The following is a 12,758-nucleotide window of genomic DNA, read 5'->3' on the forward strand; positions in this document are numbered from 1 at the left end:
CAGAGTTTCACAGAAAACAGCAGAGATGTTCTAAGAGGAGGAGGAGGAGGAGGAGGGAAACTTTCAACCAGAGTATCCTGGAATTCATTTACTGCTACAACTGTTGAAGGTGAGAGACAGAGATAGAGAGAGAGAGGGGAGACAGGGAGTGAGATAAATGGTGAGAAGAGTAGAATTGTTATGTAAGTGCAGAGCTTGGAATGTATGCTGCCAACTATCAAACACCTAGATATATACAGTCTAGTGTGTGTATATATATATATATATATATATATATATATATATATATATATATATATATATATATATTCATACGGATGGATGTGTATATGCATGCATGTATATATATCATTTACTGTTTAACACATATATATATAATACAGGTATGTGTCCAGGCACACAGGTGTGTATGCATATATATATATATATCATCATCATCATTTAACGTCTGCCACATACATATAGACTGAATTTACAGGCAGGAATGATGTGTTTAAATACACATATCTATGCATATATAATATATTTACGTATGTATTGAAGAATGAGGTGCTTATATGCACTCATATACACATATATATCATTTATCAATATGTTATGAAAAATGAGTTGTTTATATACACATAAATATGTATATATATTCTACTTAAATAATGAAGAATAGGTACATATGTATAATCTGCTTGTATATGTAATGAAGAATGAGATGTTTATATAAACATATATATGCATATAATTTACCTACCTGTATAATGAAGAGAGGTATTATATATACCTATGGACATCTTGATGGTAATAATGTGTATATGTACTCAAAGGTATATATGTTAACAAGACGTACATGTATATATATATAGAGAGAGAAACAGCACTTATGTAAACATGTGTATATACATCAGTAGCAACAGGCACCCAAACATCAGTGTGGAATTGCATGTGTATATATACATATGCATGTATATATACACATGCATTTTTGTATGCTTATCAATGCACTGTTACATGAATATACATGTGCATTTTCGAATGCTTTTACAAACACATGCACGTGTCTGTTTAGAAGTTATAAATTCTAAAATGCATGTAGATGCATGTGTATGCATACATGCATACATGAATACACACACACACACACAAATATGCATACACACAAACACATATATGCAGGTAAATGTGTGCATGAGTGTGTGTATGTTTATACATTGGTAGTTTTTGACTTATTTAGTCCCTCTAAGCGTGAGGCATTACTATATAGTTAATGCCCATATATAAATTATATATATTTATGGAAAAAAATGATGAGTTTTTTTTTCATTATGAAGTTTTTTCACGCTGACTACTTGATAAATTCTTATAAAGATTTTATCCTATATTATATATATATATATATATATATATATATACCTCATTGTCTATAAACATGGCATTTCATATATGAATACATGCATCACTAAAAACGTATGCACATGCACACGTGTTCTATGTGTGTATATGTGTGTATATGCCCGTGTATACATCTTTGTGTATACACAATCAAAAAAATGAGCATGCTGTTCAGTATTCGTGCATGGACAAGTCATGCTATGCCTGCACGTGTAAACAAGCACGCTTTTAAAATGCATGCAGATATAAACAAAGCGATGACAAATATTTATGTGTGTGTAAAATGCACGTCATTACACTATGCACCTGCTGCACCATTTTTCACCCGTAAACCCCTTTGATTATTAAAGTTATTCTGGTGGAGCCCCCCCCCCCCCACACACACACACACACAGAGCCATTATATGTTTAAAAATCTAGTTTTACAGAAACTTCTTTCGAAATCCCTATTTTCTTATTTGCACATTAACTTGAAGTTGAACCTAACTATTCCTTGCAATACATACATCTAAAGCAACATTTTTTCAGGGGCCCTTAAAATACTATTGTGGACCCCCAAAAATCTTATATTGACCCTCAGGGGCCGTATGGACCCTAGATGAGAACCACTGCCTAGCATGCATGGCTAAGTTAACAGCCCAAGTCTTCTGTGGATACAGTTAAGACTAAGCTGTATAACCACAGGAACTTGAGCCAATACATGGTCACACAATCTATCAGAAATAGCAGCCAAATTTCCCTTAACCCTTTTGTTGTCATATTTCTGTACAAATTTCATTTTTTTTCACTTTATGTAGTTTCAGCTCATGAGCTGTGGCCATGCTGGGGCACAGTTTTTTTTAAATAAATTTTTTTAAATAATGAAGAATTTAGTAAAACAATTTTACTATCATTTATCTGGTGTTTGAGACATAAATAAACATGAAATTTTAAGGGAGGTTTTAAATTACATTGTTTTAAAACAGGAAGCTTATATTGAAGAACCAGGTTCAATCTCAGGTTAGGTTGGGGTGAAAAGGGTTAAATCATATCCTATTATGTTGTATTGATGCTCAGCAGCACAATGGTTCTTCAGACTCACAGACGTGAATATCAATGCAATATCAATCAAATCATCCATTCAGTCATGCCTGCTACATGTGCTCACGAGGAAGCTTACACATGGTTGCTTGATAAATCTTTTTCAAATCCCTACATGAAATGGAGTGGGGAAAACAATCAAGTCAAATAATGTAGCTCAAGATATTCGTTGTATTTGGGTTTACTAAACAGGTTGGTCATGTTTGGAGTAGCTTTGATCATGAGTCTGATCTAGGCTTAAACAATAATGACGACAGTAACTACAACAAACATTCACTACGTTAAAAAAAAAAATACTGTAAAAGTAAGAAATAAAATATAAACAACACGATGATGATGATAATGATGATCCTTTCTATCATAAGCACAAAGTCTGAAATTACATTGACCCCCAGCACTCCACTGGTACTTATTTCATTGACCCCCCCCCCCCTGAAAGAATAAAATAATAATAATAATAGCCATGTGTTGAGAGGAATTCTTTGGGGTTTGAATAGTTCACCTTTGGAAACATGAGTGTTTTGCTCAACCTCCTTAAACCTTATTCAGGGACCTTTTGAGTGGGATGGGCTACTCGACCTGAAGAAAATTCTAACTGGACCCCACCTGCGAGGTCATGCGCTGTTTATCTTGATATAAGATCACCATGTCGCGCACATGTGGTTGTGATGCATGTGCTTTGTGTTCCCCTATCAGACGGTTAGTCACGATGGGTATAATGGGTTCCGTATATTTTACCCAAGTGTCACTTCGAGGGCATGCACTGCTCTCTCACTCAATAATAATAATCTAATTTTAGCACTAAACCAGTAGCGACACAAAAGTATTAAGGGAAAACACAAAAGAAAAAAGGTGGGGATTTACACAAAAACATGTAAACAATAAAACAACAATTTGCAAAATGATCCTATCAAACAAAATCCCAATCAGGAGGAGATGCCACCCAGGAGCAACCAAGGGATCCCACAGATCCTAAACCACCCTACTCACTGAGAATTCCATGGCAAGTGTGACTCTCTCCTCCATACACCCCAACCTACAAGCACCAGCTTAGAGTAGGCCCACCTCATCACATTCACCCACCTTTCAACAAATTTACTGGGGAGGAGGCAGCACATCCTTCTCAACCCTCATCTTCTTTTCAAATGGAATTTTAAAAAGTTGATGAAGCCCTAGGTATGAGGCCTGCAGCTTTGTTTGAGGAATGTTAGCCAGTTCCATCACCACCCAGCATTTGTCTGGTACTTTTATTTTATCAACAAGTCCCCTCACTCTAAACAAAACAGTGTAAGGGCAAAGTTTACCTTGGTGGAATTTTAATGTAGCACATAAAAAGCCAAAAATGCCATGGTCGTGACGATGGTGATGATGAAATAAATAAATTCGAAATGACAAACTACTTACCATAAGGAAAGAAACTGGATACCAGCCAAGCCCTTAAAGATTTGAAACCTAGAACTAGAAGGTGCCAACATCCACAGGCACCAGCCATTCTTGCAGAGGGTGGGGAGACGGAGAAAGAGGAGAGAAGACGAGGCTCAACAGTCAGAATTGGAAGAGAAAAAAATGATAGAGATAATGAAAGAATACTCCTTCAGATGATCCAAAGCCGGAGTCATTTAACAACATGAACGAACTTAGAGAGACAGTAAAAGAGACCGAGGGATAGAGAGAGAGAGAGAGAGAGAGAGAGAGAGAAAGATAAACAGAGAGTAGATTGAAGAGGGGGGAGAGGAAAGAGAGGAGGAGAGGCTGGGGGGGGGGCAGGAATATATGCAGCAGATGTGACGGCTTCTATTGTGATGGCAAATAACAACAACCAATGTCTTTCAAGAGAAGAATAAGAAAGTGGCGTGAGAGGTTGAAAGAGAGAATGAAAAAGAGAAAGCAAGAGTGAGAGAGAGAGAGAGAGAGAGAGAGAAAGGGAGAGAGGGAGAGAGAGAGAGAAAGGGAGAGATTGAAAGAGAGAATGAAAGAGAGAGAGAGAGAGAGAGAGAGAGAGAGAGAGAGAGAGAGAGAGAGAGAGAGAAAGGGAGAGATTGAAAGAGAGAATGAAAAAGAGAGAGACAGAGAGAGAAAGAGAGGGAGGGAGGGAGAGAGAGAGAGAGAAAGGAAGCGAGAGAGAGAGAGAGAGAAAGGGGGAGAGAGAGGGAGAGAGAGAGAAAGGGAGAGAGAGGGAGAGAGAGAAAGAAAGGGAGAGAGAGAGAAAGAAAGGGAGAGAGAGAGAGAGAAAGGGAGAGAGAGAGAGAGAGGGAGAAAGAGAGAGAGAGAGAGAGAGGGAGAAAGAAAGGGAGAGAGAGAGAAAGGGAGAGAGAGAGGGAGAGAGGGAGAGAAAAAGGGAGAGAGAGAGAGAGAGAGGTCTCTCTGGGTGGGAAATATTTAAGTCTTCAACAAGGCAGAGATAATCATCATCACCACCAGGAGTAACGACAGTGATAGTAATAGTATTGGTGGTAGTAGTAGTAGTAGTAGTAGTAGTAAAGCAATGCCACGTCACTGAAGACTGGGTCTTTGGATAGATAGGTTCACTTGTGCTGACTAACTACAGTGCTGATGCAAAAGTACATTCAGTTCCATCACCACTACCATTACCACCACCACCATTGCTACCATCACTACTACTATAACCATCACCATCCCTACTGCCACCACCACCACCGCTACTACCACCACAATCATCATCTTCTACTCTGTCCAGGTCATACAAAAAACAATTAGCTTGAATATTTCTAATTAACTGATTTTAAGACATTTTGCAGCAACATCATCTAAATAAACACGTGTGCTGGGGACGTGTGTATGTGCATGTGTATGTGTGTGTGTGTGTGTGTGGCAGAGACTTATGTGTGTTTGTGTGTGTGTCTGTATGTATATATGTGTTTTTGCATGTATGCATGCATATATGAGTGCGTGTATACACACAGAGCTGTTATGTATGTGTCTGTATTTTATGGTCAAAATGTGAAGAAGGTAACAATACAAGAAATATCAAATGACTTCAGGTGACCAGGTGAGAAATAAGGTAGAATGAGCAACCAACCAGCCAGCCAACCAACCAACCAGTCTTTTCTACAATGGTGAGTAGAAATCCTTGAGATAAGTGATAAAACACAAATGCATTAATGCAGTTGGCTTATGTGTATACATTTATATATATATATATATATATATATATATATATAGGTAGGTAGATTTATTGGCTAAGCATGAGTACTGTAAGAAAATCACATCATACCGTAATCTGTGGATTTTTGGCATACTACAAGGTGACTATTTAAATATTATTATTATTATTATTATTATTATTATTATGGTAATAATTCAGCTTTGCATGAAAAATGCATACACGTTGTACAACAATTGCCTTAAGAGGGAATTTGGTCGACAGAAACTGGATGGAAGCCTTGTGCTTGTGTGTGTATGTACATACATACATACATACATACATACATATATATAGAGAGAGATAGAGAGAGGGGGGAGGCGTGTATTTGTGTCTGTGTGTGCTAGTGTCTGCATCTGCACCACCACCACCACCACTCGACAACCAGTGTTGGTTTGTTTACATCCCCACGACTTATCAGCACAGATCAGCATAAGTACCAGATGTAAAATTTAAGCGTTGGGGGTCTATTTGTTTCACTAAAGCCCTGTAAGGCCGAGCCCCAGCATGGTCACAGTCCAATGACTGAAACAAGTAATGGCACGAGAAACAAACATTAAATGACTATACGCACACACACAGCATTATAAACACATACAGCATCTATTTGGCCACTTGATTTGCTAGAAATAGCAGCAAAATAGCTCTCTCTCAGATCATAAACCCTACCAGTTTTTAAAAAGGAAGAAGCTTGGGGATAGAAACATTGTATAATACTGTCTAAGATAAACTTTGCCTGGTGAGATGGGATGGTCAAGGCGAGACTGTCTTTGAGCATAGACAAGCGGGATTAAAGCTGACTTAGAGTTAAACAACAATAATGCAAGTGATACACAACAGGCCCATATAAACACATCACAGACGTGACAAAGACATGGAGACAAGACACACACGTGCACACAAACACAGGAAGCAAACACACACACAGGATGAGGCATAAAAACCTTCTCATATTTTAAAACAGTCACTGGTGAGGCACCAGTAAAATTAGGGAGGTGGTAAATGGTACCATCATATAGCTACCGTTTTACCATTTTTTGTGCAGTTGCCGTCATGGTTTGGAACAATGCACATTGTGCATTTACTGTTGAAATGTTTATCGAGAATCATGAATGAAAGGTTGTTTTTTTTTTTCAATATTCCATCCAAGAGAGAGAGAGAGAGAGAGAGAAAGAGAGAGAGAAAGAAAGAGAGAGAGAGAGAGAGAGAGAGAGAGAGAGAGAGAGAGAGAGAGAGAAAGAGTATTTGTAGGTAATAACCTCAAATAATACCTGAAACACATTCATAAAAATAAATTAGTTTTAAAACATTCACTAGAATCAGTTACTGTTACGCAGCTAATTGGTGTGTTAATTAGCAGAAGGTGTCTTTTGTGCTGATATTCTAATAAACAGCTAGACTATCGCATCGATAAAGAAGAGCACCTGGCCAGGCATCGATTTACCGACCTAGCATCGCCACGGTGACACACAACCATACAGCTACTCAGCTATTATGGCACTGGCAAGTGCAAGAGACATGGTGCTGGCCGGCTGGATGGTTGGCTACATGGTTTGTAGGCCGGTCGGTCGGTTGGTCGGTTGTCTTGTCAATGTTTAGAGAAAGAGAGAGGTTGGGCAGATATGGCCTTCAAATCAGAAGGTGGCAGTGGTGGTGGGTTTGGTGCTGGTGGAGGGTAATGGAATCTTCATGGTGATGGTGGTGGTGCTGCTGCTAGATAGTAGTAGTTGTGGTGGTGGTGATGGTGGTGGTGGCACTGGTTGCGGTGGTGATGCTATTTAACCAGATGTCACTCCTGAACAAACAGATCTGTGATCAAAGCCATTTCAGTTATGTCCATGGCATTTTGGATTTTATCATTGTGCACGTGTCCGTGTGTCCTTGTGTGTATGTGCTTCTTCCCCCACCACCTCCAGACAAAGTAGACCTAGAACTTCCTCTTCTCTTTTTGCTCCTTATAAAGACAGAAGGATACGATATGATTCGAGGAAGTATTGGCTGCCATTTCTAGCAGATCAGGCAGATCCCTTTATTTCATTTTTAAAAACTAGAGTGTGATTTCAGCAAGATTTGGGTGCTATTTCTAGTGGGGGTCAAGTGTCATGCAATGATATGTCTGACTGTGATTTTGGTATTTAGTCATAGACCAGCCTTGACTGAGGAATCCTGCAATTGAAGGCAGCGATCTAAGACACAGATAAATATCTGAGCCCCCCCCCATACCACAAAAATGTTTTGCCCCACCACACACACACACTTTAATAATTCTTTCTAAATTAAGCACAAAGAACTGCACATGCACATGCATCAGCCTGCACCCTCCCGCCTCATAGCTATCCACTGCATGCGCTAGTACGGATATGTCCTCTGTCTCCCGCTAGGTCATTCTACCAGGGCTTTACTCTCCTCCGATGCAGCAGCTGGGGGCTGGAAGAGGCCTTGTGGCAGGCCCTACACCAGATGGCTGGATGTGACTGGGAAAGATCCCCAGAAGGGGACAAACTGGCAAAAACGTTAGCACGCCGGGTGAAATGCTTAGCGGTATTTCGTCTGCCATTACGCTCTGAGTTCAAATTTCGCCGAAGTTGACTTTACCTTTCATCCTTTCAGGGTCGATAAATTAAGTACCAGTTACGCACTGGGGTCGATGTAATCAACTTAATGCCTTTGTCTGTCCTTGTTTGTCCCCTCTGTGTTTAGCCCCTTGTGGGCAATAAAGAAATAAGGAAAGATCCCCAGAAAAAGACAAAGTCACCTTGGAGGATGCAGAGGGGTTTGCACAGGAATGCCAGTGATGGAGAGCACTGAGGGACCTGGTCGCTCTACACATGATGCCAACTCTGGGACCACTAACTTGGAATGACCCCAGCCACAAGAGCATGAAGCCAAGCCACATTAAGCACAAGGCCAATAATTTTGATGTGGGGGGTGATTTAGTCTACAGCAGTGGTTCTCAACCATTTTTCCCTCTGGACACCTCAGACTCCTGTATTACTTGGGAGGACCCCCAGAGCCATTTGATGTTTAATAAAATCCAATCATATTTTTATAATCAAATATTATTAGAAAAGGTATTACAAAAATTCTTAAAATATTTTGCATATTGTAAAAGTAAAACCAATTTGTCACTCTTTTAGTCGTTTACTCCTTTACTTGTTTCAGTCATTTGACTGCGGCCATGCTGGAGCACCGTCTTTAGTCGAGCAAATCGACCCCAGGACTTATTCTTTGTAAGCCTAGTACTTATTCTATCGGTCTCTTTTTGCCGAACGGCTAAGTTACGGAGACGTAAACACATCAGCATCAGTTGTCAAGCGAAGTTGGGGAGACAAACACAGACACACACACACACACACATATGTATATATATATATATGACAGGCTTCTTTCAGTTTCTGTCTACCAAACCCACTCACAAGGCTTTGGTCGGCCCGAGGCTATAGTAGAAGACACTTGCCCAAGGTGCCACACAGTGGCACTGAACCCAGAACCATGTGGTTGGTAAGCAAGCTACTTACCACACAGCCACTCCTGCGCCAACAATAAACCCCAGTTGAGAACCACTGCTTAAACCCTTTAGCATTTGTTCACATTGCTTTGAATTAATCATGCATTATCTTGTAGGTTTGAGGTTTCAGTCACTTGACCGTCTGTTTTTAGAATAACATTGTAGGATAGATGAGAGGCCAGATCTAGCCAGCTTAAACATAAAACAGGTAGAATAAATATTTGCGCCAGACATGGCCAGTTTAAATGCTAAAGTGATAAATAACCAAATTTTTAAAAATGTTTATGTGATTCAGATGAGTGGTTAATATCATTTATTCAATTTTTTTCCCCCAAAGCTTGTCCTATAAAAAATTAAATCATTTTGAAAGTAAAATCCAAATATTTGAGAACGATTACTTCTTGTAATTATTACCCATTTATTGGCTAAAAAGATTTTTGATTACAGGTCAATTTCATGACACAGCTGACCTTGCACTAAATAACAATACGGTTATATTATAGTGAAAAATGGTAGCATAAGGAGAGGTCATATATGGCAGTAGGAAAAGAAATTGAGACCTGAATGATCTTAATATGGACATAAGTGCTGGTGTGGTTATGTAGTTAAGAAGTTTGCTTCCCAACTACATAGTCTTGGGTTCAACCCCACTACACAGCACTTTAGGCGTCTTCTGCTATAGCCCTTGGATTTGGTAGACAGAAACTGAAAGAAGCTTGTCGTATGTGTGTGTGTGTGTGTGTGTGTGTGCATGTCTGTCACACCTACCACTTGGTAACTGGTGTCAGTTTGTTTATGTCCTCATAGCTTGGCAATTCAGCATTGAATCCAGTGACTGAAACAAGTGTTTAAAAAAAACAAAAAAACTATATGTTTTCTGTTTCTTTCTTCAGGCATTGTCTACCTTGGACTACATTATGCAATGCAATATATGCTTTTACATTTTTATTTTTTGCTTCATTTAAAAAAAAAAAAAAAACAATGAAGTGTGATTGAAAGAAAATTTGGCTGTTGTTTCTGGCTACACAGGAGACCATACAAGAGCTCAGGCATTGGTTTAAATCACTGAGCTATCTGTATACTCCAGCTGGTTACAGAGGTAATAGAGTGGTGGGGCGGGGCAAGGGTGGGTGATCATCAACACCTTAACTTTGTGACTAAATAACAGTCTCTATATAATCTCCAGGTCAGCAAATATATAGAACAAGTTACCTGTTGATTAGTATGAGTGTGTGTGTGTGTGTGTGTATACACATATGTACAACTCTGAGAGTGTGTGTGTGTGTGTATATATATATATATATATATATATATATACACACGTCTATGAATGAGTGTATGTGTATCAGTATGTATATGTATGCATGTACATAAGTGTACAAATGTATGTGTGTGTGTCAAAGGGCTACATTTAGAAGAAACAACAGCATATGGTTAGTAGTTGTAGTAGTAGCAGCAGCAGTGGTGGTGGTGGTGGGGAGCAGCAGCAGCAGTAGTAGTGGTGGTGGTGGTGGTGGTGGTAGTAGCAGTAGTAGCAGCAGCAGTAGTAGCAGCAGCAGACCTAGAGCTGACTTTGACTAAGCACATACTTGGCAAGCAAGCGGTGTGTGGTTGGGGAATGTCTGGTGATCCAGTTCTGATTTTTTCCAATACAACCAACCTTGACATGGCTGTTCTTACAGTCGCCGCAGCCTGTCCTGGATATATTGTACTACTGTATATCGCATGACAATACAGGTAGCCTCTCCAGCTACACACACGCACACACACACATATATATATATATATATATATATATATATATATATATATATGTGTGTGTATGTATCATCATCACCATCGTCATTTTAACATCTGATTTTTCAAGCTTGCACAAGACAGAACAGAATTGGTTGAGGCAGAATTTCTACAGCCGGATGGATACCTTTCCTGTCACCAACCCTCATCTGTTACCAAGCATAGCTACTAGTCTCCCGTGATCAAACATGCTTTTCAAGGAAGACTGCAAATGAACAACACACCACTTGTGTGACAGTGATGTTCGTTTACAACCATCCCATGACATCAAAATAAGAGTACACACAAACACACACATATACATATTATATACACATACGTAACATATATGTTTATGAATTTCCATCTAAAGCTTCTAGTTACTATATTTATCCTACACTATACGGCAACACCCGACTAATGACCTTCCTGTAAAATTACTCTGGAAAGCGGGAATAAGTGGTAGCCAGAATAAATAGCATAGGAGCTTTTTATAAGCAAACTCAAAAATGCCTCCCATGAAATGCTTAGAGGATTTATATATATATATATATATATATATATATATATATATATATATATATAGTGAAAAATATGATAGAAGAAGGAAAATGCACACAATATATATACTTTTAATCTATATATATAAAACTGAGAATGTGTGTGTGTGTCTGTCTGTATGAGTGCATCACTAAAACTCGAGAACTACCCAACCGATTTCGTTCAAATTTTACACATGCATTACTTAGGGTCCATGGAGTGTCATGAGCCAAAAAAATTTTCGGCTTCTTGGCTAATGCGAGCCCACAGCAATCTCTTAGACTGTTTCAGTATTATGTGTCAAAAGTGAAACAATAACATCTCTATTGTTATGTGATATAATATTGTTTCACTTTTAATTCTAATGTGATAACACTAAGACCATTTTATTTTACACATTTACCATTCAATTACCAGTTAATAATTATCTTAGCAGTTGCAATGTATCTACAGTTACATATTCACCTTTAAATTAATATTTAAAACATGTGCTTAATCTGTATATATAGAATTATTTCTCTCTCAGTCTGTAATCATAACAGCGACAAGGTACATATATATATATATATATATATATAAATTCAAAAAAACAATAACAAAAAAACAACAAAGTGAGGACGTGATACGGATAGTGTTATTGGATGCTCGGGAAAGGAAAGAGAGAGTGTATGACATTTCGGGCGTAGCCCTTCATCGGAAAGATGGAAAGTTCGGAGAATGGAAAAACGGAGAAAGAGGAAAATGGTACCGATGCCCACGAGATTACATTGTGAAAAGACCGGAGGAGGAGGTGGTGGGGGAAAAGTTCTTTCTAAGACAGGAGAGTGAAAAAGGGAGATGAATATTTGTGCATGCGCGAGAGTCTGCGAGTGTGTGTGTCATAACAGAACGTGTGTGTGCGTATGTGCGTGTGTGTGTGTGTGTGTGTGTGTGTGTGTGTGACGTAGTGGAAGGAATTAGTAGCAGGAATGGTTAGTGGATGCTTATAGACAGTGTTAGGTGGAAGGTCAACAGGCGGTTTTTTGAGTATGTGTGTGTTCGTGTTTGTGTGGGGTTGTAGGTGTTGGGTACGTGTACGTGTGTGTGTGTATTTTGTATGTGCACGTGTGTGTATGTGTATGTTTTTGTGCGTGCGTGTGTGTTTGTGTGTATGTGTATGTTGTGTATATGTGCGTTGCTGTGTACATGTGTGTGCGTGCGTTTGCTATTGTATGTGCTTGTGTTGTTTATGCCCATGTGTGTGTGATTGTATGCGTGTCTGTGTGAGTGTGTAGTGTTGGTGAGAAGTGTGTGCGTGTGTGTGTGTAT

At 39.0% G+C, this 12,758-nt stretch overlaps 1 protein-coding gene across 2 annotated transcripts in view; it reads right to left on the reverse strand.

Moving 5' to 3' along the window:
* The window catches only part of LOC106877370 (CTD small phosphatase-like protein), a 61,238-nt gene extending 57,163 nt beyond the window's left edge, over positions 1 to 4,075 (reverse strand). Inside the window, exon 1 of one of the 2 annotated variants that reach the window (XM_089338959.1) lies at positions 3,868 to 4,075. In XM_089338959.1, the coding sequence (XP_089195085.1) occupies positions 3,868 to 3,955 (88 nt within the window). In that variant the 5' untranslated portion in view covers positions 3,956 to 4,075. The remainder of the gene's footprint in view (positions 1 to 3,867) is intronic. The other variant, XM_052975456.2, reaches the window with a different exon arrangement.
* Positions 4,076 to 12,758: the final 8,683 nt, after the last annotated feature.

This window comes from Octopus bimaculoides, chromosome 21, assembly GCF_046866305.1.
Source record: "Octopus bimaculoides isolate indiv1 chromosome 21, ASM4686630v1, whole genome shotgun sequence".
Taxonomy (NCBI): Eukaryota; Metazoa; Mollusca; class Cephalopoda; order Octopoda; family Octopodidae; genus Octopus; species Octopus bimaculoides.